At 38.4% G+C, this 26,863-nt stretch overlaps 1 protein-coding gene across 1 annotated transcript in view; it reads left to right on the forward strand.

Annotated features, from left to right (window-relative positions):
* Positions 1 to 26,863, forward strand: part of Hcrtr2 (hypocretin receptor 2) — a 104,220-nt gene that overhangs the window by 61,509 nt on the left and 15,848 nt on the right. The window contains exons 2-4 of the mRNA XM_060384742.1: positions 6,738 to 6,916; positions 10,445 to 10,688; positions 20,884 to 20,999. Of these exons, the coding sequence (XP_060240725.1) occupies positions 6,738 to 6,916; positions 10,445 to 10,688; positions 20,884 to 20,999 (539 nt within the window). The remainder of the gene's footprint in view (positions 1 to 6,737; positions 6,917 to 10,444; positions 10,689 to 20,883; positions 21,000 to 26,863) is intronic.

Below are 26,863 nucleotides of genomic sequence, written 5' to 3' on the forward strand. Positions count from 1 at the left end.
ATTACACTGAGTGGAGGTCCCTAGATCCAGAAAGCCAAATGCCACATATTTTCTTTAATCCTTCACTTTGAAATCTTCATATGGGAGTACATAAGCTGAAACAACCACAGAAACCAAGAAGGTAAAAATGGATCACTGGATAAAGGTTGTGCTGAAGAGGGGAATAGAAGGATTCAAGTCCTATGAAAGGAAAATAGGAGAAATATGAGTGAGGCAGGAGAAGGGAAACACACATTAAAAGACAGGGAGTGAAGAGAGATAAGTAGCATTAAGAATGTTTGAAATTCCCATAATGAATAATATTTTATATTTTTCTAAAAATACAAAAGTATATGTGATATCTACATATAGATGGCGATATACAGACAGACAAGGAGATAGATAGACAAATAGACAGACAGATAGATAGACAGGCAGACAGACGGATAGATAGATAGATAGATAGATAGATAGATAGATAGATAGATAGATAGATGATAGATAGACAGATAGATAGACTTCCAATGAATTTTTGCTACTTGGAGTGGAAAATGATCCCCTCAAGAAGTATAGATGAACCAAAATCCCATTACTAGAAATGGGAAAACCTTTTTAGAGTCATTGGCCAGGGATGTCCAAGAGACTCCCCAGACAATATCTGCTGCCTTTGATTGCCTCCCAGAAATTGAAGATAAGCTCCTATGTCTGACACTGTGCACTTAAAACACAAGACTTGAGAGAGTCAAGCAGAATATGACACAAAATCTCTTCCCTGAGGACTGGCTTTCATAATACAATCTGCCAAGGAAGGGAAGAAATCAATATCCCTACACAACTGTGATGCCTACAAATATGAGCCACAATAGTGACCATGATAATAAGATATCCCTTAAGACACAAGTGTGGCACTCATAGCTGGTCATGGTGGCACACACCTTTAATTCCCAGCATTCAGGGATGCAGAGGCAGGTGGATTGCTGTGTGTTTGAGTCCATCCTAGTCTACAAAGGCTACAGGACAGCCAAGACTCACAGAGATACAGAGAAACCCTGAGTGGCACTCTTGTCTTGGCAGTAACCAATGGGTGTCTAATTGGATTTAAGGTCTACCCAGCAGGAGGGAAATCATACCTGTCACTGTAAACCTAGCCAACTACCTGGGGCCAATAAGGTCAGGAATAGAAAAGAACCTATTGCTGCCACGTTCATAAGCTACTATAATTTCTGAGTCTAAACACGTATCCGTATACTCACAGACAGGTGTAGCTTTCACCTCTCGTTAAAGAAGCTTCTCTCTGTAGCAGAGAAGAGCATTAATGAAAGCTACAACTGGTCAAAACGCAGAGAACAAGTGATCATGTAGTTCTCAGCACCAATTGATACATCAATAACACAATCTCCATACCTATGGCTGAGGGGAACATTTTCAAGAGCGGTGTAAAGATTGCAAGAGCAAGCGAACTGGAAAATCTGCTGTGCTATACTCTCTCCTAAAAATGAGAGGGAAGCTACACCCATCACGCCCTAACCATATGACTGCCTAAATAAAGCATAAAGAATGGCAACACCAGCAGATATGTTAATATGGAAGGGGAAAATACCACAGTGTCCTGTTCTTACAGGCAGGTAACAAATACTGAGACAGAACTAGTCATCTAATGGGATGAGCCCCCGGTCACTTTTCTAAAGCAATGTGGTAGGCCTACCAATCATATATATCCAAGAACGTTAAACACACGCAGCATGTTGCGTTTATACATTTATGCATACGTGTGTAATAATGATAATTAAAGTAAAAGAAGCAAGGAATTTAAGAAGGAGCAAGCAAGGGGGACATGGCAGGAGCTGAAGTGAAGATTTCGTGAAAAATTACACAACTAAGTATTAATTGAACCCAAAAAGAAAGCCTAGGTGAGGGTTTTCTATAGCGATGGTTCCTCTGAAAGTTAAAGAGTCAATGTAGCTAGAGTGTGCTATCAAAGAGCACCGTTTATGAAGATTAGAGCAGATATTGTGCCAGGAGCTGTCAGGAAAGCATGGCATTGCTGTTGCCAATGGTTACAGTGGCACTGGATATTTTCAACACGAGTAGGAAAAAACATGACAGGTGGAAGATAGTTTGGAGATTTCAAGCATTGGTTCCTGGGAGGAAAGGAAGGATATTACATTTCAGAGGAATATAAAATCTGGGTAAAAGCTATGAACCTAGTTTTGGATGAATTTGGCAAGCTGCAGAAGAAGGTCTCTACTGCAATACCCTTTGCTCCTCTCCAAGATACACACGCACAGATTTAGGAAACATACCTGCAGGGTTGTGTGTATTTCCCAGGCCATTTAGAAACAGATCCTGACAATGTAGAATGTTTTCACAAGAAAGGCCCTGGCACTGAGGGGTGGAAGGAACTACCTTGCTGTGTAGGGGAAGAACAGTGAAAGTTCAAGAGAAGCAAAGCCTTGTGTGGGTAAGCAAAGGCATAATCTATAAATATTTGAAGAGACCTAATGAAAACAAAGTACTTACTTTTAAGTGGCAGAATAATACAATGTAACATAAAGCTCTAACATAAACTGTTGCAGTACTCTCCCAATAACATTCTTTATTGATTTCTTTTTCTTTTGTTACCTCTGCTGGATAATAATGTGTGATGGTTAATGCTGGATTTCAGTTTTACAGCTTTTAGAATCAGCAGAGACAAGCCTCTGGGTCTGTTTGTGAGGAATTTTCTGAATTACATTAGCTGAAATGAGAATACTCATCTTAATGTGATTGGCAACCTTCTATGGTTTGGGGTTCTATTCTTTTTATTGCTTTTTTTTTTTTTCATAAATTTTGATCATGCTTTTTCTTCCCCCAACTCCATACCCACCCAACTCTGTGTTCTCTCTCTCTCTCCCTTTCTCTTTCTCTCTATCTGACATACACATGAAAGAAAGAAAGAAAGAAAGAAAGAAAGAAAGAAAGAAAGAAAGAAAGAAAGAAAGAAAGAATCCTATGGAGTTCATTTTGTGTTGCCCATTGCTCAGTGAAGCCTGTCTGGAATGTGTATGATATACCCAATGTCACCCTATTGATGGACATGGCTTCTTGTTTAGTTATGGGACTCACTGTTTACTGCTTCCTCTCAGTGATGGGAACCTGTCTGGATTCAGCCTGTCTCTGTGCTGCCATGGTCTCTGAGTTGATATGTGCCTTAGTCTTGCTAAGTCTTCTGTACCCTTGAAGTCATCCACCTTCTCTGGACCTTACAGTCTTTCTGCTTCCACTTCCACATAGATCCCTGAGCCTTAAGGGGAGAGGTTTGATGAAGATATCCCATTTAGGACTGAGTGGTACAAAGTCTGTCATTTTGCCTCTCTGTCTGTCTCTCTGTTAATTACTGTCTACTATCAGAAGCTTCTCTGATAGGGTTGAGCAATGTCCTCATCTTTGGGTAAGGACTATGTCACTGTCATTGGAGCTGTAAAAGTGAGACAGAAAACATAGCTGTCTTCTTGTTTTTTGCTCAGCATACTACACCTAGAAACATGTGCATTTACGTGTGGTTCATTGAGAGTCATTCTTGATAATGTGGAGCTTCTTCAGAATAAAGGGAATAGAGTGACAAGTGATACGGAATGATAGGTACATGTGGGAGTCTTAGGAATTTAGCTGGGAGAATGGGCATAACGTTGGCCTCTAATTCCTCATTGTTACTGTTCAGTTTTGCCCCTTATCTCCAGAAGATACAGTGAAATGCTGGTTTCTATTGTCTCTGACAGTGACTTTCTTTGTATATGTATGTTTAACTTTGTTTGTTTTATGCGCATGACTCTTTTTCCTGAATGGATTTTTGTTTACCACTTGCATGTCTGGTGCCTGAGAGGGCTATAAGAGGGCACAGACCCTCTGGAACTGGAATCGCAGACAAGTGTAAGCCGCTGCCATGTGGGTGCTAGAAATCAAACCCAGGTCCCCTTGAAGAGCAGGGGACTTTTAACCAGTGAGCCATCTCTCCAGTCCCTGGGGCTGACCCTTTTTGGAAATGGGGTCACTGAAGATGTCATTTGTGAAGATGAAGTTACACTACACTCAGGTGAACCTGTAACCCCGTATGAATATGATGTTGTAAGATGACTGCGGAAAAATACAGACAAGGGAGGGTGTCGTGTGACTTCCAAGGCAGAGATTGGATCTAAACAGGGAAAGTTTCCAGATTCAGCCATGATTGCCATTCCACCACAAGAAGTTAGGAAGAAGCAAGGAAGAGCTTTAATATGGGACTGGGGTGCTAGCAGAACTAACTTTGTGTTAAACAGTATGTTAGGTCTAAGTTGCACATTTTAGCATACATCAAGAAGTACCAGAAATATTATATGATTTCAATTTCCTTATTACAAACCATAATAATACATTTCAATTGCTAGGATATGTGTGTGTTTCAAGTATTTATGTGAAATAACTTATCTGGCAGTATCACCTACAAGTGAAAACGCTGTAGTATGTCCTAATTACGGCCACCTGATCTTCTGGCTCTCACCTTGCTGCAGCTAGATGATCATGTGAAGTAGTCAAAAATGAAATCTTCCAAAATATCAATATTTTATCAAATTGCATATTGAGAGTGGGTGGCCAATTTTAGCCTCAGAACTAATGAAAGTATTTTGCCAAGATATGAAACTCCTAATGGTGGATGGTGCTCAAAAATTAGCTCTTGCTCAGGTACCTAAATTTAACAGAAGGTGATTTTATTTCCATGCTGCTAATTAAGGTTACCAGTCCCGGCATCATTTGCATGACAGCTCTAACCGGCTAATAATACCCTGGAAACAATCATCATTTCATTTACTGGAATTCATTTGTAGATGAGGCAGCTAATACTGTGCGCATGCATAGGTTCTGAAGATGGTAGGTTTGTTTGTTTGTTTGTTTGTTTGTTTACTTATTTACTTATTTTTCCAGGCAGGGTTTCTCTGTGTAGCCTTGGCTGTCCTAGACTCACACTGTAGAACATGCTGGTCTAAAACTCACAGCGATCTGCCTGCTTCTCCCTTTCTGGTGCTGGGGTTAAAGGCATGTGCCACTACACCCGGCTTGGAATTGGTGGTTTTGAAATTTGTATCTGCCACACAGGTGGAGAAGGTAGCAACTTGATATTCTTCCAGTAAAAAGCAGCTGACTGGGCTAGCACAGCCTTAAACAGGAAAGGTTCCACAAAGCAGTGAAGAGGCCATCCAGGTTTGATTTGAGGATGACGTTCAGAGTCCATCAAGAGTAATAAGAAGGAGAGAACTGGAGGCTAAAATTTAAATGTGCTCTATCACAACCTCTTCATTTTTAAAAACAAAGGGGACCTAAGTGGTGAAAGAGAACAGGTGTCACTGGGAATTTATTAATTTTATACTTTGTGAGTTCTTAGGTCCAACTCTCAATTAATGTCACACATGAAGCATGACTGATAATGTCTTCCAATAAGATTTGTCCAAATAGAACAATGTAAATCTGTGAACTGTTTGGCTAAGTATTTGGCAAAAGTTGGGGTTGGGTAATGGCTGGATCGTAGGAGGTTGTTTTGTTGCTTTGTTTTTGTTTGTCTCTCTCACAGTTAATATTTTCCTCTGTCAGTGGTCCATAATGCAGATTTGTGGGAAGACATGGGTCAGAGGGGTATGAATGAGGCTATCACAACAGTTCTTTGAAGATTACTAAATCTGAATTCTCATTCAACTCAGAACTCGTCAACTATTTTAATTTTGGCAGAATTTCACTATGTGGTCCTGACTGACTAGGAATGTACTGTGTAAATCAGGCTAGTCTCGAACTCACAGAGACCTGCCTGCCTCTGCCTCTGCCTCCTGAGGCTAAGATTAAAGACATGTGCCTCTGAGAGGCTCCAGCCCTCAATGGATAATGGCTCAAACCAGATGCTAAGACTCACAGCCAAACATTGGGCTGAATGCAGGGAGCCTTTTGGAAGAGTCGGTGGGAAAGGATAGAAGGACCTGGAGGGGACAGAAACTTCACAAGAAGACCAACAGAGTCAACTAACCTGGGCTCAGGGATGTTTGCAGAAACCGAAGCACCAGCAAGGACCATGCCTCGACTGGACCTAGGCCCCCTCTGCATATTTTCCCAATGGGTAACTTGGTCTTCATGTGGGTTCCCTAGTAAGGAAAATAGGGGCTGTCTCTGACAAAGACTCTGTTGCATGATGTTTGATCACTTCCCCCTGTGGAGGCTACCTTGACAGACCACTGAGAAAGAGGATGCACTCAGTCCTCATGTGACTTGGTATGCTGGTATGGGTTGGGGGGGGACTTCCCTCTTCTGAGGGGGAGGTGGACGAGAGAGGGGAGAAGGAGAGAGGGTGGGAACTGGAGGAGAGGAGGGAGGGGACTAAGATTGGGATGTAAAGAGAATAAATAAATTATTTTTTAAAAAAGTCATGTGCTACTATGCCCAGCCCAGCAACTATTTCTTGATGTTTTTCTACCCACTGAGCACAGAAGGAACCGAAAGATCAATCAGAAGCTCAAGAGAAAAACAGCACAGCATGTCCCTTACATATAGGAAATACTAGTGTCAGGTCAATGAACTCATTTTAAGCACACAGTCCAGAGTTCCAGAGATTAACAGACAGAAGGAGAACAGCACAGCTTTAAACTCTCTCCTTTTCAGGACACGTGTGTGTGGACTTATAGGAGTGTTAACATTCTCCTGGCTTTCCTCCTTGCTGCCTCGTCCCTTTGTTTATTCCCCATGTGTTTTTGTTTCTCTCCCAGTCTGTGTGGCAGTCTGGAAAAACCACCACATGAGGACAGTCACCAACTACTTCATAGTCAACCTTTCCCTGGCAGATGTGCTTGTGACCATCACCTGCCTTCCGGCCACCCTCGTTGTCGATATCACTGAGACCTGGTTCTTTGGACAGTCCCTCTGTAAAGTCATCCCTTATTTACAGGTAACTCTTTTGGGGGCGGGGGGCCTTTTAGAACTAATTTTTTAAATATTTCCAATTTTAGCCATGGCTGTCTGGTAAAATGGTTAATGAGTTAAGAAATAAATATAGATATTCAGAAAGTGAAAACCTTAAGGACGATAATACTTGTGATTTACTGAATAAACAAAGTTCATGCCTAGATAAAATTGAGGCAGCAATGCTGTTAATTATTTCACAGTTCTCATCATTAAGTAAGTAATTTGAACAAACTAATGATCAAGCCATTCCTCGCTCAAATAACCATGCACATTTGTTTTTCAATAATCAGGATTATCAGCTTTTCTTAGTGATTTCTTTTCATCCTGAGAAATAGAGGTATGTGGTCAAAGATGGGTAAGTTTGGGAATCAGTTCTGGTTTCGAATGTCTGTTCTGCCATCTTTTGATGGTATGCTATCAAGTAAAATACATAGACTCTTGTCAAGTCACTTAGTTAAAATGTTAATTTTAATAAGATCTACCTTGTATAGCTGTTGTGACAGATTATTTAGGCCATTTACATAAGTCCCTTGGCTCTGTGATTACCTCGTCCTGATCTTATAAGCCACGCATACAGAGTAAGAATCAGTTATCATAGAAGCCTCAGTGGCAAAGAGTGAGTGCAGCCTTTTTGCATCTGTTTGACAAATAAAACAATTGAAAACAAATACTTTTAAAAGAATAATTTTCTGATCGTATTTATAAACGTTAAGTCTTTGATAAAAAGATTCCTGATAATGACCGTGGCAATACACACCCAAGAGCTGTGCTCCACTTAGGAAGTATTCAGTGAAAGAAAACAGACTGTGTTCCCCTTAGGAAGCAGAAACTGAAAGAAAGATCAGAAGGTCCCTCTGTTCATCCCACAGCCTCCGTCTACCTTGCCCTTATTCCCTGTTCCTTCCTAGGTAGTGATCACAATGTTTGCAAGAAGAGAGAATAAGCTTAACATTTAAAAAACAAATAAAAGAGCTCACAAAAAAAAATTACTAGAATTTATTTAATTATTATTTGGAACCAAAATGTTAGACTTAAAAAAAAAATTCATCAGCACCTCAAGGGTCTCTTATAAAGAGAAGTAATGTTTTTAAGCAGCAAACATCATTTATAAGTGTGATGCCTTAGAAATTATAAGCTACATACATACATTACATTTAATTTCAAAGTTGGTGGGCTAACCTGCTGAGAACTATCAATAGATTATAAAACAAACTACACAAAAAATTATGGAGAAAGAGCAACATGAACAACCGAAAAGAACCACCTCATAGGAAAAAATAAATCAGTAAGAATGCATGGCTATGGCTGAATGTGCATACAGAAACTATACCAAAAAATCATAAGCAGCAGAAAACTCTTAACACCTGAGTGTCTTCCTGTTATTTCCAGTAAACTGCTTTTCTCTAGGCTCCACTAATCATCCAAGAGGAAATGGCAGTTCCCCTTGGTCTCAGGGTATTTTGAAAGCCCAGATGCTCTGTTGCCTGACGACCTTCATGATAGCTGTCTTGAGAACCAGACGTTTTGATAGAAGGGATAATGAAATGAGGAAATATCACCTGTGCCAGGAGTGTGCATTCTGGGGGCTTTGATGTGATGACAGCTTGCTGCGGCATGCCCCTTCCACGTCTCCAGGGAGCCTGAAACAAAAGACAGGGAGTAGCATGAACAGCAAGGGATGCGGGCATGAATCGTTCCTGAAGTGACTGGCATCGCTTTCCCGTGTAGCAGGACTTACAAGCAGGTTCTAAATGTCAAGGGACAAAGGAAGATTTTGGCTCCCGCATAAACAGTGTCCAGTTTGTCCATCTCCCCGAGAGAAAAAACAGTGTGCAGTCACAGACTGGAAACAAACTGTACCCATCCCTGAACTCGCTCAACTCGACCTGTTGTTCAGAGCATACAAGTGTACCAAGAAATCCTCGTGCTGGCAAAACCAGCATCTCCAAATTGTCCTTTTCCTTGGATTTCAGGGACATGGCAACAATGCTTTCATTTCAAGTCCAGTCATTTTTCTCCTAGTTGCCACAACTTAAAACTAATTGCTTTAATCCTAAATAGTTCTGTATGTGTGCATATAATACATTTTCAATATAGCCAAGCAATACAGGAGTATTTGGCTAAATTTGGCTTTTAATAATTTGATATGATTTACATATTCTTTTTCCTCTAAAACAATATAACCTAGATTTTTAAGTGATATTCTATAATTTGTTGGCAAATTCCTAAGTTACTGAAGACTCTTACATACGTAATAAGTTTAGCTGAATAATTAAATAGCCCCCTTGATCATTAATAATTTGTAATTCCATGACTAATAACACCTCTCCTTGGTGAGCAATCATCATTTACTTTATTCGCTAATACTGACAGGAGTAATTACCTCTCTTTTAGTAACTTTCATAAGATATAATCTTTTCAGAAGAGGCCCTTCTCAGGAAAAGGCAGGAAAAGAAGTACAGAACTAATGAGATGAAGGTAACTGGTACTGGATGGGCACAGAGGCCCTTCCGTTTGCCCTAGGTATATCTTGCCACCTTTGGAGCCATTAGGCCTATCACACACACTCATGCCTACTCACAGGTCTGTGAGATCTTTTTGAAACATGTGTATGTAATTTAAAACTAGTCCCCTCAGGCTTTACCTTCTGAATAAAATACTCAGAATACTCGTGAAGGACTAAGTACCTGAAGGCAGAAGGCTGTGTTGTTCTCTTTGGTGTACATACCATGACAGACTATACTGGGCTGATTCTGATAATGAAAGCTATTGAATCTGACTGTAAAAGCCACTGAACAGACCTTTGTCAATGAAATACTCATTTTAACTTCTATATCGGTAGACATCTTAAGATAAGAAGATTTTCATCTTCTATTCTGGAGCCTGAAGTTCTAGATTTTTCAAGAAACACTACTTTTATATTTCCCAAGAATATCTTACAAAGTGGATGCTAATTATACACTATTTGTATGCAATATATTAAAAATAAATTGGAACAAACTACCTTTTGTTATGTAAAAATACAAAACAAGATATCCATGACTTATTTATGCCAATAAAATGTAACTAGTAAAAACCTACATGATAATTTAAAACACAATGCTATGTCATTCTCTTTGACTGGAAGAGAATTTTCAGTTTCAGATGAAACTCATGTATACTTTCTTTCTCTTTGGGAATACTATTTAAACTATCAGCAAAAAGGCTACAAAAGAAAGTAAAGACAGCAACTATTCAAACATTATAAACTAAACATTTAGTGTGAGAAAACTGCAAGGTTTCAAAATGCCTGCTTCATACCTAAGGGGAAATACAATGTTTCTTGATGCACTTCTACCTTGCTGTTTTTATCTTCTCTTTTCTTAACATGAAAGTCATTTACAGGAATTAATACATGGAGCAGGTTACCCTGACTGAATTTGCATTTTCTGCTGCTATGGCAAATATTCTCACCTTACCTTTCCAACACCTAGCAATTCTCTTGAATCATTTTCCTTTCTTCCCCCTCTAGACTGTGTCAGTATCTGTGTCTGTTCTTACATTGAGCTGCATTGCCTTGGACCGATGGTATGCCATTTGTCACCCTTTGATGTTCAAGAGCACAGCCAAGCGGGCTAGAAACAGCATCGTCATCATCTGGATTGTCTCCTGCATCATAATGATCCCTCAAGCCATTGTCATGGAGTGCAGCAGCATGCTCCCTGGCTTGGCCAACAAAACCACCCTCTTTACAGTGTGTGATGAGCGCTGGGGCGGTGAGTAGGTTGTGTCCACGTGCTCACAAATGGCACAGTACTCACAAGATTGGATTAATATTGCTACATTGGGTTTAAAGACTTTACTAGCATTTGCCAAAAGAGCTCAGCAACGGGGTGAAAATAAACTTGAAATGAACTCGAAACACAACAAAATTTTCATAAATAACTCAGGTCCTTTGAAGGTATTTTAAAATACCTTTTGAAGGTATTTTACCTTCAAATTAATAAATAATACCTTCAATTTAATAAATTTTACAATTATTAAATTTCAATAAAATTAAATAAATTTATTTGTTTATTAATAAAATAATTTATTAAATAAAATTTAATAAAATTAATAAAATTTACAATTTATTAAATTGTAAAATTAATAACAATTTTTGTTATTAATTACAGTTTATTCTTATGTACAATTTTTAGTTTGCTCATTAAGTTGCATCAGGACTGAGTATGTTCTCTTCCTCTGTGGCCTAGTAAGGCAGTCCCACCAGGAGGAAGTGTTCAAAAAGCAAGCGAGTCTGTGTCCCATGCAGTCTCCACTTCCCATACTAAAGGATCCGCATGAAGCTTAAGTTGTTCATCCGAGCATCTCTGTAGGGGGCCTAGGTCCAGTTCATGCATGGTCCTTGGTGAATGCTTCAGTCTCAGCAAACCCCTCTGGGCCCTGGTTAATTGGCCTTGTTGGTCTTCTTGTGAAGTTCCTGTCACCTCCAGGTCTTTTTGCCTTTTTTAAAACAAATCAACAGCTAGTCAATGAAACAAATCAAATTATGAATTAAAAGTTTCTGTATCCATTCCTCAGTTGATGGACATCTGGGTTGCTTCCAGGTTCTGGCTATTACAAATAAGGCTGCTACAAACATGGTTGAGCAAATGTCCTTGTTGTGTACTTGAGCCAATTTTGGGTATATACCTAGCAGTGGTATAGCTGGATCTTGAGGAAGCACTATTCCTAATTGTCTGAGAAAGCGCCAGATTGACTTCCAAAGTGGTTGTACCAGTTTACATTCCCACCAGCAATGGAGGAGGGTTCCCCTTTCTCCACAACCTCTCCAGCATGTGTTGTCTCTTGAGTTTTTCATCTTGGCCATTCTGATGGGTGTAAGGTGAAATCGCAGGGTTGTTTTGATTTGCATTTCCCTAATGGCTAATGAAGTTGGCATTTCTTTAAGTGTTTCTCTGCCATTCGATATTCCTCTGCAGAGAATTCTCTGCTTAGCTCTGTTCCCCATTTTTTAATTGGATTACTTGGTTTGTTGCTTTTCAGCTTCTTTATTTCTTTATATATACTGGATATTAGCCCTCTGTCAGATAAAGGGTTGGTGAAGATTCTTTCCCAATCTGAATACTACTAAGCAATCAAAAAGAAGGAAATCATGAAATTTGTAGGCAAATGGTGGGATCTAGAAAAGATCATTCTGAGTGAAGTATCCCAGAAGGAGAAAGACAAACATGGTATTTACTCACTTATATAGACCTACAAGATATGATAAACACAATCAAATCTATACACCTAAAGAAGATAAACAAGAAAGTAGACACAGGGTAAGATGATCAATCCTAACTTAAAAAGACAAATGGGATGTGCATTGGATGCATGGCAGGAGTCTACCACAGAAGGCATCTGAAAGACTCTACCTAGTAGTGTTTCAAAACAGATACTAAGACTCACAACCAAACCTTCAGCAGAAGGGGAATTAGTATGAAGTGGAAAGGATAGGAGCCCCACAAGGACCAAATATGTATGGGCACAGGGGTCTTTTCTGAGACTGACACTCCACCAAGGACCATGTATGGATATAACCTAGAACCTTTGCTTGGATGAAGCCCATGGTAGCTCAGTAACCAATTGGTTTCCCATAGTAAGGGGAACAGGGACTATTTCTGACACGAACTCAATGGCAAGCTCTTTGAACTCCCTACCCCCAAAGGGAGGAGCAGTCCTGCTAGACCACAGAGGAGGACTTTGCAGCCAGTCCTGAAGATACCTGATAAAACAGGGTCAAATGAAAGGGGAGTAGGTCCTCCCCAATCAGTAGATTTGGAAAGGGGCAGGGAGGAGATGAGGGAGGGAGAGTGGGATTGGGAGGGAATAAGGGAGAGGGATACATCTGGGATACAGAGTTAATAAATGTAAATAACAATAAAAAACAATAAAATTAAATTTTAAAAAAGGATCTTACTAGATCAGAAAGAAAAAAATAAAAGTTTATTGAAATCAATATAAAAGTTTTTTCAAAAAGCTAAATATAAAGATTATATGTTATCCCACTCCTGAGTATGAACCTAAATGTCTCTATTTTATTTTAGAGATATCCATGAATCTCTGTTTATTATTACATTAATCATAATATTAAAGAAAGAGAATCAGCATAGACATCTATAAGAATAAGGTACATATCACAATGGAATATTTTCCAAACACAAGGAAAAATAAAATATTCGGGAAAAGAGATGGAGCTAAAAAATAAAAGTACATGGAGTGAGTGAAGGCCCAGAAAGGCAAATGTTACATGTGTTCTCTTGTGTGTGTGTATTAACATTTAATTTTTTTAAAACATGAATTTAAGTACAAATGAGGCAAGCTAAGACCCCAGGAAACTAGAAAGGGACCCAGGAGAGAAGAAGAAAATCTATACTTTAAAAGGAAGGTTAAGAAGAATAATAGAACACACATACTTTAAAAGTGCAGAAATTGTGGTACATCTAAACAATGGAATATTACTCAGCAATAAAAACAAGGAAATCATGAAATTTACAGGGAAATTGTGGGAACTGGAAAATATCATCCTGAGTGAGCTATCTCAGAAGCAGAAAGACACACAGGGTATATACTCACTCATATACACATATAAGATAAACCTACTAAAATCTGCACACCCAAAGAAACTACTCAAGAGGGAGGACTCTGGCTAAAATACTCAATCCCCATCCAGAAAGGCAAAGAGGATGGACATCAGAAGAAGAAGAAAACAGGAAACAACCCAGGAACCTGGCACAGAGGGCCTCTGAAAGGCTCTGCCCTGCAGACTATCAAAGCAAATGCTGAGACTTATAGCCAACCTTTGAGCAGAGCGCATGGAATCATATGAGATTAGTGGGAAACAGTAAGATCTAGAGAGGACAGGAACTCCACAAAGAGAGCAACAGAACCAAAAAAATCTGAGCACAGGGGTCTTTCCTGAGACTGATACTCCAACCAAGTACCATGCATGGAGATAACCTAAGACCCCTGCACAGATGTAGTCCATGGCAGTTCAATATCCAAGTGGGTAGTAATGGGAACAGGAATTGTCTCTGACATGAACTGATTGGCCTGCTCTTTGATCACCTCACCCTGATGGGGGAGCAGCCTTATCAGGCCACAGACGAAGACAATGCAGCCACTCCTGATGAGACCTAATAGACTAGGATCAGAAGGAAGGAGAGAAAGACCTCCCCTATCAGTGGACTTGGAGAGGGGCATGTGTGGAAAAGGGGGAGAGAAGGTAGGATTGGGAGGGGAGGAGGGAGGGATTTATGGGGGATACAAAGTGAATAAAGTGTAATTAATAAAAATTAAAATAAAAAATATTTTTTAAAAAGTGGAATGGTCCATACTGGGAATGGAAGAGACTATGCCAGAAAGCAAGGCTAGGAGATGGGGGAGAGGAAGGTGTCAAGACAGTTAACCAAAACTAAGTATGCATAGAAATATCATAAGGGAATTTGATATTTTGCATGCTAAGACTTTGGGGAAATTTTTAATATCAGTTTAGGAACTAAGTATGTATACTTAAAATATTAAGAATTCACCAATAAATCCTTATTTTATTGTTTAAAAGAAAAATACTCATAAGTTAGTTCAGTGTTATGTTGTCTGAAGCTCCTCATTTCCCAATTGTTTCAAATGCAGGTAGGTTCATTTTTGTTTTGTTGACAATTTAAAATTTGTTCTTAGAATACCCTAGTATGACAGAGATACCTGTTCACTGAGTGAGAAATTATATGTTAGAAACCACCTCTGTATGGTATATATCTGTACACACCAAAGATAATAATTTATATAAAAGCAGAATTTTGGAGGCATTATGATTTTTTTCTTTGCCTCAAAAATCCTAACCATGGAAACATGCCTATCCATACACAATAGAGACATAGGTTTAGACAAAGAAAAGAATAATAAAAATTCTTCAGACATTTCAGTATGACACGTACTAGCTGAACATGAAATCTAAAGGAAAAAAAACTGTTCTCTTCTATATAATTGTACTACAAAGTCTCATACTTACAAAATTTACACACTAGGAAATAATGATTGTTAAATAGACATGCAGTCACACTTATCAGAAAGATAAATAGAGCCAGGTAACTTGGGAGACTCAGAGAGATGGATCCTGAATCCTGAACCAAACATGGTACTACAAAATCTTAAGAGAATAAGAAAAAAAATCAAAACAACCAAAGCAAATCAAAACACAACTATAATAAGTAAAATTTTACAATTTGAATTTCATGTTATTGAAGATATTAAATGTCCTCTCAAAGAGTTTTCCTTTTCTTTTCTTACATTGTGATGCTTTTTCTTTTTGTTTATCTTTCATTTTTAATAAAACGTTAGCTTACTATTACTTTCAAAAATAAACTGAATGGAAAGTTCCTAAATTGTTTCCTTAAGTGTCCTCTGTCCCACTTATTTAATGCTCAAACCTCTCCAACATCTAGAGTGTGCCAGGCATTTTGTCCAAGAGAGCACATTCTTCTGAGAGGCTCAAAGACAAACAAAACAAAACAAAAACACTGTGTGATTAATGGACTTTTACACCAAGTACTAGGAGCAGAAATGAGGCAACAGCTACAGTCCTGGCCATATAGACAAAGGTTTACAAAAGAGTCGCTAATATTTCAGCGAAGTGTTGAAGATGAATATGAATTCTACCAACTGGGAGCAGGGAAAGGGTATCTCAAGGAAGAAAAAATATGTGTTGCAGGAAATAAAAAAATGCACCCACTGAGGCCCACATCTTAAGGAAGAAGAAGGGAAGGGAGAAACCATGGCTTCTGGGCCCCAGGCAGACTGAGGAAATAAAGTCAGTGGAGAGTGAAAGTTTCTTACATGTTTTCTTTACAGTACATTATTGCTGGAGAGCATCACACAACCCATACTCTGACCTTTCTTCCTTAATTCGTGACTAAACTACAGAGCTTACCCTCTGCTCAAGATTATAAAGCAGTGCTCACATGTCAACTGCAAGTGTCCTACTGAAAAGGAAGGAATTCTTTGAGATTATGGAAAGGGTAATCAGAGAAAATGCTTAGTACTCAATAAATGGCAGCAAAGAATTTTCTAAGGTATTTTGATGATGGATTTATTTATATGTTCATGGAGTATAATATAAATGATTACCCACACACATGATCAAGCATCGTTAACCTCATTAACAAAAACATCACCAAGCTACAGAATCCCATCCATCAACGTAATTAAGTAGAATGTTGTGCTGTTTATATCACATAAATACACACAGTAAAAATATAAAAATCATTTATGTGAAATGTATATACAAAGAATTTATATCTACTTCTAGTATTTTATTATCTTGTTTTTTATATAGATATTCAAAAATCACTGATAAAACTATTTCAAAGTAATTTGACAACAGTCCACAGTTACAGAAAATGCTTATTAGGACCAAAATAAGTTGATATTGATTTGAGATGATGGTCCATAAAATAATCAAACAATAAATACTATTTTTTGTTTGTTTTTTAGCTGTTCATGGAGTCTATTTAAAATTCCATGCCCAAACCAAAATGTTAAAGCTTGGCATAGCATTATAGTTCTCTTTGTTTGCTTTTCATTGCTGTCATAAACACAATGATCGAAACCATCTTTTTGAAGGAAAAGCTGATCACACCTTATGGCTTATAGTCATGAAGGAAAGTCAGAGCAAGAACTTAAAGCAGGCACCTGAAAGGAGGAACTGAAGCACAAGCCATGAAGGAATGCTTCTTGCTGGCTTGCTCCCCATGGCTTGCTCAGCCTGCTTTCTTTATACAACACACGGTCATCTGCCCAGGAACCACACACCACAAGGGAAAGAAAAAAAACAAACAAACATAGTTTATAATGCTAAATAGTATATATCCCTAATGTCACTTAGCACAACTTAAAATACAGCATCTTCTACTTGAGATTACTTTAATAGCTGTAACTCTTATTTTTAATCTGTTCCCTAAATTTAATAAAACATGGCTGTAAAAAAATAAACATGATTACTTTAATTATCAAATTTCACCATATAAGAAGAACTTCCATTGGTCTCTGTCTATCAAGTCACTTTGGAGAATCATGCAAATAAGCGCCCTTCACACATGGTGCAAGATGATTGGCACTCTCTAAAATGGCAGTGTTGCCAAAGATGAATGTCTGTGCATGGACCAACCATGTCCAAAGTGATCATATTCATCATGGGCATATTCATCATGTGCATCATGGTTTCTAAGAACAAAAAGGCAGATAACCCCAACAGAAAAGAACACAAGGTATGTACGTGTCTGAGGCATTTTCTTGAATAGGCAACGTGGGTCTCCACTATCTCATTGCTCTTGAACTACTCTGTTGGTCATGTTAATTGTTGGCTTCAGTCACACTCTTCATATGTATAAAATTGCACAGTTTTCAGAATTATGTTCCTCCTTTCTTGGTTTGTAAAATGAATATTTAGTTCATCAAGATAAAGTTTATTTAAAGAAAAGTTAGTCGTTTTGAACACTCATTCCAAGAAATAATCATCTGATGATTGTGCCTTTGTAAAATGTTTTATGAATATGCCAAATATGGTTCTAGGCACTGGAATTTTATCTGAATGAGAGGGCCATTCTGTGGCCCAAGGTAAGCTTTGAACTTATTTTGTAGCACTGGCTATCTTGAAACTCTCTTTGTATCCCAGGCTGTCTTAGAACTTACCCTAAAGCCCAGACTGTCCTCAGCTCCAAGAGTCAACACATATATTACTGCTGCCCAGGCCTCCTGAATGCTAGGCTTGCAGCAATGAACCACCGCAGCCAGCTAACAGTATAGATTGAAAGTACCTTTTCTAATGAATCAACAGGCTGCACTTTGGTGATGTGACAAAAACAAAAAAATAGAGTGAACCTTCCTTATGGTCAAAGTAATTATGGTATTTGTCTCATTATTAGTGTTAAAATAATTAAATACTTACATATGTGCATCAACAAACTCACAAGATATTCCTAAGAGGATGATAATAAAGCAATAAATATTCAGGTAAAATTTTAAAACCCGTAGGGTTTAAAAATTGTCAAATTGAATATTGGCAAAGTATATTTAATATACTTGTTCTTGATAATGTAGCACAGAGGAGAATGTATTTGTAGGTTTGTATAATAAGGTAAATATGCTGGCAGATAGTGTACCCTAACTTTCCTAATTCTTTAATTTCTGATTCCAAACACAACATAAAATCTATATTTCTTTCTGATTTCTTGATTTGACATAGTAATAGAGAGATAGGGAGAGAGAATAGATAAATAAATAGATGAGACAGATAAGTAGATAGATAGATAGATAGATAGATAGATAGATAGATAGATAGATAGATAGATAGATAGATAGATAGATAGATAGAGGTATATGGATAAATACAGACAATACTTTATTGAGATATTGACTTCCATCAGTTGAATAAAGACACTCATGTTGTGATGTTGCCTCTGGGACAACATCTAACGATAGCCCAGCCTGACACTAAACTTGCCATGCAACCAAGAGTGATCTTAAACTTCTGAGCCTCCTGCCTCTAACCACTAGCTCTTAGATTATGGATGTGCCCTGCCACACATGGTTGTGTGCAATGCTAGCTAGAGATCAGGCTCAAGTCACGATAGGTAAGTGTTCTACTACTGACTGAGCTACATCTGCAGCTAAGACACAGATTTACAGTCATCTGTGTCAAATGCCACTGTCTCAGTCAGTGCTTAAGGAAAACAAATTTTATGTAAGTATATTCTAGATTATATATTAAGAGAGTAATTACTATCAAGCAAAGGATTCAAGGATATTTTCAACACATGCAACTTAAATTACCAGTAGTATATGTGAGTTTCATAAACATATATTGAGGACAGTGGTTACTGTCAAGTAAAGGATTCAACACATGCAACTTAAATTTTCAGCAGTATATTTGAGTTTTATACTAGTTCTAAATCTAAGAATAAAAAGCAGATTTGAAAAATGATTACATTTCTTTAATTATCTATTATAACCTCTCCAGTCATACACTCTTTCCAGCTGGCGTATAATTACGCTTGATCAATTTTTCTGCATAGGTATTCATCATAATATATACTTACTAGCCAGTTATTAGTTTTTCCATTTATTCAGAATTACCAGAAGTCACCTTCCTTCCATCTGTTCAAAACTCCAAATTGCTATTGTAGTAACGGTATATGCTACTATAGTGGGGAAAAAATGTTACCAATCAAATCTACTTTCCCCAGTCGGTTCAATTTAGTCTGAGGCAGCTTTTAGAGCGTCAGTATGCACAAGCTTCAAAGGCGTGGTGTGTGTGTGTGTGTGTGTGTGTGTGTGTGTGTGTGTGTGTGTATGTGAAGTACATGTGACATGTGATACTTTCTTTAAGACAAATAAAAGTTCACAACCACTCAAGTCCTCAGGAACTGCTGAGGCCACCTTTCAGTTACTCTGAAATTGGCCCAGCAAATACTGTGCAAGCTGCTGTACTTCAAATGGAAACGTTATCTGCTATTCCTCCAGTACTTGAATTCTATCATTCTTTATTTGATGGCCTGTTTTACAAGATAAACTTGAAAGGAATCTGGAAGTGAATGAGGTAGATGAATGCCTCCTGACCCAGAAATAAACTAAAAATGACTCCACAAAAGTCTGTTATACATCACAGCAGCCTAGGTACTGCACTGTTCCTTCTACACTATACAATACAGAAAAAAAAAGAGAAATAAGATAATTTCAGAGCTAAAAATACAAAAAAAATTTGGCTCAATCTCAATCAATTCTAAACAAGAAGTTATGACATTAAAATTATGAATATGCTTAAAACATAACCAGCAATATCTCTAAATGCAAGAGTGCTAAATAAATGACCATTATGATGGTGATTACTGCACTTATTATGACACAATGTAAATGCAGATTGCTGTTATGATCAATTTAATCAAATACTCAGTATTTCATTCTATCCTTTACAAATTAATTTGCAGAGGTGATAACTCTCCAGTTGATATAGTCACTGTTCTATTGCTGTGAAGAGACACTATGACCAAGGCAACTTCTATAAAAGAAAACATTTCACTGGGGGCTGGCTTACAGTTTCAGAGGATTATTCCATTTAGGCCCCATGTAGGCTGACATGGGGCTGAAGAAGTACCTGAGATCCATATCCTGAAAATGACCCTGAGCCTGGCATAGGACTTTTAAACTTAAAAGCCCACCCTGCCCCACTAACACTTTTACTCCAACAAGGCCATACCTCCCAATCCTTCTAATCCTTTCAAATAGCACCACTACCCAAAGAGTATGCATTCAAATACAATGAGCTGGTGAGTGTCATTCTTATTCAAACCATCACACCACTGATGCCAGCACTGATGTCAAAAATAAAATAGGTAATGCTATTTTTTTAAAAAAAAGCAAAATGAAAGAAATGCAAATGCAGTTAAATATTCTTATTAGAATGTATGTTATTTTTCCTTTTATTCACATTTATATTTAAGAGCACAACTGGTCTCATCACTTGAGAAACTTATAGCATAGTGAGAATATTTAACTGTATATACATTTAGCTCTTCTTTAAACAAGGATGTAGTCATTAATTTTCTTATCAAACCAGATTTCTTTTAGTAAATGAACATATAAGACAGTCCAAAATAGTACATTTTAGTTAGCCAAGTGCGGGCATGACAAATAAAGAGCCATTTGATACATCTCTTGATCATGATTTAATGGTAGCCACACCCAATGTAGAAATGACGAATTGTTATTTCTGAGTACCTTAAACGAAGTATTAAAATATTTTTTCATGTGTACATCAAATGTATAAATGAAGTTATAAAAAGAATAAATTTATGCTTTAAAGGAAAAATCTGACATAACCTCCTTTCTAAATCCATCATTTTCATGAAAGATTTTGCTTTTTGACTCTCATCTCAGGTGAAGTTTACCCAAAGATGTACCACATCTGCTTCTTTCTGGTGACGTACATGGCACCTCTGTGCCTTATGGTGTTGGCTTATCTGCAGATATTCCGTAAACTCTGGTGCAGACAGGTAAGTGATATCAAATAATTTGTTTGTGTCTTCTTCAGAATGTACACGAAAACAAATTTAGAAATGCATCAAACTAGTATATTCAACACAGGATTGTTTGTTCTAAAATAATGAGACTCTGGGTGAGAAAATATCCCTTGCTGTCTTACTGATATTTAACAAATGTCTTAAATTCTGCCTTAAGAAGTCTTCACATCTGATAAAATCTCAACCTCAATAATTAACGGAGTTTTTGTTTTGTTTTGTTTTGGTTTGGTTTGGTTTGGTTTTTTTATTTTTATTTTTTATTTTTGGTCTGTGAGTAACTTTTTGTTATTGTTGTTAAAGATTTATTTATTTATTCTCATTTTATTTATATGCTGTTTTGCCTGCACGAATATCTTCATACTACTTGTGCACAGTGCTCTGAGAGGCCTCAAATACCCTAGAGGGAGATGGTTTAGAGCTGCCGTGCGGGTGCTGGGAACCAGATTGGGTCCAGTCCAGTGCTCTTAACTGCAGAGCCATCTCTCCAGCCCTGAGAGGAACAAAGTTATTAATTTTACTTTTCATTATAAATATCAAAAAATAATTTCCATTCCCAGAGACTATACATATAAGTAGTTATACTTTCAGTGAATTTTGTAACACATTTAACATACGGGTTATGTCTTCAACTTCAATTACCTCATTTACAGTAGATTTAAAGAATAAGACAGTTTAAGGTTGCTTTCCTCTGCTTCCCTATCTCCCAGCCTATGTTTCCCCTCTGTATCCAATGGAATTGAGGTTTTGTTTTGTTGTTGTTGTTGTTGCTGTTTTGGGTTGGGTTTTTGTTTGGTTGTTTGGTTGGTTGTTTGGTTGGTAGGTTGGTTGGGTTTTTTGTTGTTGTTTTGTTTTTTTGTTTGTTTGGTTGGTTTGTTCTGTTTTTTTGGGGGGGAGGGATTGGACAATTTTAATTAATTAATTTAATTAATTAATCTGAATTAGAGTTCCTGTGATTTATTAGAAAATGGTACGATCCATGAGATTTGATCCTAGTGATTCATTTGCCATGTGTTAATATTTTTGCTTATCAATCTTAAACTAAACCACCAGTTCATGTGACCTGTAAATTCAGGCTATAGAATGAATATAATCAGGTTCACAGTGGGAACAGCCTTTTGTTGTTGTTGTTAATTGATTATTTACCTTTCATCCTGACCACAGTTTCCCCTCCCAGTTCTCTCTCCCATTTCTCCCCTACCCCCCCCATTCTCCCTTTCTCTTCAGAAAAGGGGAGCCTCCCATGGATATTAACTGGCCTTGGCATATCAAGTTGCAGTAAGACTAGGCACATTTTCTCCTATTGAGGCTTGAGGAGGCAGCCCAGTAGTAGGAAAGGGACCAAAAGGCAAGCAACAGAGTCAGAGACAGTTCCCCCTCTAGTTATTAGGAGTCCCATATGAAGACCAAGCTGCAAAACTATTTCATATGTGCAGAGGGCCTAAGCCTGTCTCATGCATGCTCTCTGGTTGGCAGTTCAGTCTCCATGAGCCACTGTGAGCCCGGGTTAATGGTTCTGTAGGTTGTCTTGTGGTGTCTTTGACCCCTCTGGCTCTTTCAACTCTTCCTTCCTCTTTTGCAGGATTTCCCAAGTTCCACTTAATGTTTGGGTGTGGGTCTCTGCAACTGTTTATGTCATTTACTCAGTGAAACCTCTTGATGATGGTCATGCTATACTGTCTGCAAGTATAGCAGAATATCTAATATAATTAACAGTGTCAGGTGTGGGCTCTCTTTCATGGCATAGGGCTCAAGCTGAACCTGTCATTGGTGGGTCATTCCCTCAATTTCTGCTCCACCTTTATTCCTATACATTCTGTAGTCAGGACAAATTATAGATCGACAGTTTTGTGAATGGACTGATGCCCCATTTCCTCTATTTAAAGGAGATGGTTAAAGGAGATGGCCAGTTCAGGCCCCATATACCCATCGCTAGGAAATTCATTTGGCGATTTTTCAGGAAATTGGGAGTAGTTCTACCTCAAGGTCCATCTATACCACTCTGGGCATATACCCATAGGATGCTCCACCTTGTGATAACAAGGACACTTGCTCAGCTATGTTCATAGCAGCTTTATTCATAATAGCCAGAAACTAGAAACAACCTAGATGTCCCTCAACAAAAGAGTATATTAAATGAAGAGACCTGATAGGCTAGGGTCAGATGGAAGGGGAGTAGGACCTCCCCTATCCGTGGACTTGGAAAGGGGCAGGAAGGAGATGAGAGAGGGAGGGTTGGATTGGGAGGGAATGAGGAAGGGGGCTATGGCTGGGATAAAAAGTAAATAGCCTGTGATTAATATAAAAAATAAAAATTATTAAAAAAGGAAATGCAGTATATTTATACAATAAAATATTACTCAGCTGTTAAAAACAATGGCATCATGAAATTTGCAGGCAAATTGATGGTACTACAAGAGATCCTCCTGAGTGAGGTAACTCAAACCCAGAAAGACAAACATGGTATGCACTCACTTATAAGTGAGTATTAGCTGTACTGAATAACCACGCTACAACACACAGAACCAAAGATGCTAAGTAACAAGGAGGGTCCAGGGAGGGACTCATGAATCTCACAGAGGAAGGGAAATAGAATAGACATCATGGGTATATGAAGGGAGAGGTTAGGTGGGGGTGAGGATGAGAATAGGAGGAACGAGGTGGACAGAGGACAGAGGGAGAGAGTACTTGGAGAGACAATTGTAATTGGGGTTGGGCATACCTAGGATGAACTAGAAACGCAGAGCAATAGAAACTCCCAACAATCTGGTGGAAACAGCCTTTTTAATACAAGCACAAGATACCAGAGCTTGGTGAAGTGCGGGTCTCTAAGCTTAGCTGAATTTAAGTTGAATCTCAAAGACGTGAAAGAAATCAGCAAACGTGTGGAGATTTGTAAATATGCAGAGTGGATAGGGATTAACTTCTTATGTTTGGTAAGTTATATGACATGATAAAAAAAATGTATTCTTTCTTTTTCTATAACTCTGGCCAGTATAGTGAGTTTATTAAACTTGTGGACTAACAGATTGGTAGTCTCTTTTCTCTAACATATTTTATTGAAAAAAGAACCTCCTGGGACCATTTTAATTCATTAAAATCAATTCACTTGATTTTATTTATTTTTTTATGGTTTTTATTTTTTTATTTTTATTTTTTTTCAATGCAGTTTATTCAGGAACCTTGAACAATCCTCGGACCCCGGGGAAAGCCAGCCCACAGCTTAAATAGCCTCTGGGTAGCCAACCCAGGCGTGCCACGGGGGCAATGCAGATAGGTCCACTTGATTTTATTTTAAAGTAATATTTTTATTCTATTTATGAATTTTTATAACTATGTTATATGATAAAATTATATAAAATAAAATTATATTATGTAAATATTTTATTTATGAATTTCATATATACATGCAATATATTTTAATCACATTTACCTCTCCTCTCTGTAACTCCTCCAAGACTTACACTCCTTCCCTTGCAAGGTCATATCTTCTTTTATTTTATTTTATATTTTATAATCCACCAAATCAAATCTGTGCCTCTCCTATAATCATGAATTTGAGTGATCCACTGAAGCATTGTTGACCTACCAGGAATCACACACTTAATAAAAATTTCTTTCTCCCAATCTCCACCCTTACCCATCACCCATCAACTTTTTAGCCACTCAGATAGGCGCAGGAGATCCTGAGCCCTGGAGGGGGTCTTCATTTGTGTTTTAGTCAACCCTTGGTATTGAAACCATCTTTTTAAGACCATCTTTCATTGATTGGGATCAAGCAACTTTTATAATTTCTAGGCATATTATATTGTATAATTCCTAATTCTTCTTTTCTCGTCTACTTTTTTACAATAAAGTTTTAAATGGTTATTTTCAGCTGTGATGTGTTACCTTGCACAAAGAAGGAACTTGAAAACTGTTCTTTAATGTGTATATGACTCTAGAATCACCATGTGCTTATTTACAATTTAAGCTTCTATTTCCCAATTTCCAAAACTTTAACATAAATCGTATTACCGGCTTAGAAATGATCTACATTTTTTTTAAATGAAATGTCTCACTTAGTACAACCCACATGACTCAAAAGATTTGCAGTAAAATGCCTGAGCTGTGAAACTAAAACATTTAAAAAGCAGATTGGAAGGGAAATGGGCAGACGGAGCTGAGCCCACTTTACAGCTGTAATAAAGTAAATTGACCCCAGATGGATAATTAAAGAGGCCTCTGCTGGAGCCTCGCTTGGCTTCTCACTGTTACTGCCTCTAGAACTGTCAGGCTTTGCATCTGCCATAAGAGAGCCATCAAGTGAAGGGCCTATCCTATTTGCTTAAAGTTATGAGGATGCATGGATGCTGTTTGGTGCTTTTAAATTAACAAGTGTAAAATTATTAGTGAGCAAATTGTGCGCCCTTTTGCCCTTGTCTGACTTTGTTAGGAACTTTAGCTCTTATTTTTCTCCATTTGTTTATTTATTTATTTATTTATTTACCATTTATTAATACTAGGGAGGGATCCTAGACCCCTCCCTTCTCTCCTCCCAATATCATCCTCACAGCCCCCTTCTCCCTTTCTCCTTCTCCTTCTTAGAGAAGAGGAGGTCCCCAAGGGGTACCAACCCATCCTGGCACCTCAAGTTGTAGCAGGAAGAACACCCTCTCCCTCTTGGACCTAATAAGGCAACCCAGCTAGGGGAAAGGGATCCAGCAACAGGCAACAGAGTTGGAGACAGATCCTACTACCCTACCCTCCTGCTCAGCTGCTCCCCTCCTCCTCTAGTCCTCTACTCCCCCACTCCCACATGATGACCACACTGCACATCTTCTAGATATGTGTAGGAGGTCTAGGCCTAATATAAGCATGTTTTTTCATTGGTGGTTCAGTCTCTGTGAGCCTCAAAGGATCCAGGTTAGTTGACTCTGTAGGTCTTCTTATGGAGTCCTTGGCCCCTCCAGCTCCCTCTTTCCTTACTCACACTCTTCCACAGCACTCCTTGAACTTGGCCTATTGTTTGGCTGTGGGTCTCTGCATCTGTTTCCATCAGCTGCTGGATGAGGCATCTCAGAAGATAGTTATGCTAGGCTCCTGTCTGCAAGCATAGCAGAGTATCATTAATAGTATCTGGGGTTGGGTCTCAAGTTGTGCCAGTCATTGGTTGGCCATTTCCTCAGTATCTGTTCCATCTTTACCCCTACACTTCTTGTAAGCAGGACACATTTTGGTCCAAAGTTTTATGGGTGGATTGGTGTCCCCCTCCCTCCACGAGGAGTCCCACCTGGCTACAGGAGGTATTAACCTACTGCTTGAAGTCTCAGATAGAGTCACCACCCTGTCTCCCAGGATCCTCCCCTATCTCAGAAATGACCCCCATCAATTTTTGTTCTCTCTCCCTCACCCCACTCCTCTGCTCTCTACCCATCTGATTCCTACTCCTGTTTCCACCCCAACCCCCTCTCACACTCTCTTCCCACCTTCCATCTGCTTTAGATGTTACTGTATTCCTATTCTGAGTGAGATTCAAGCGTCTTCCCTTGAGCCCTCCTTGGCTTCTTTAAGTCTATGGTTTGCATCATGGTTATCCTGTACTTTATGGATAATATCCACTTATAAGTGAGTACATACCATGTGTATATTTCTGCATCTGGGTTACCTCATTCAGGCTCATCTTTTCCAGTTCCATCCATATGCCTGAAAATGATTTCCTTGTTTGTAATAGCTGAGCAGTATTCCATTGTGTAAATGTACCACAGTTTCCTTATCCATTCTTCAGCTGAGGGACATCTAGGTTGTTTCCATCTAGGCTATAATGAATAGCTGGCTGCAATGAAAATAATTGAGCAGGC

This window comes from Meriones unguiculatus, chromosome 6 (genome assembly GCF_030254825.1).
Source record: "Meriones unguiculatus strain TT.TT164.6M chromosome 6, Bangor_MerUng_6.1, whole genome shotgun sequence".
NCBI lineage: Eukaryota > Metazoa > Chordata > Mammalia > Rodentia > Muridae > Meriones > Meriones unguiculatus.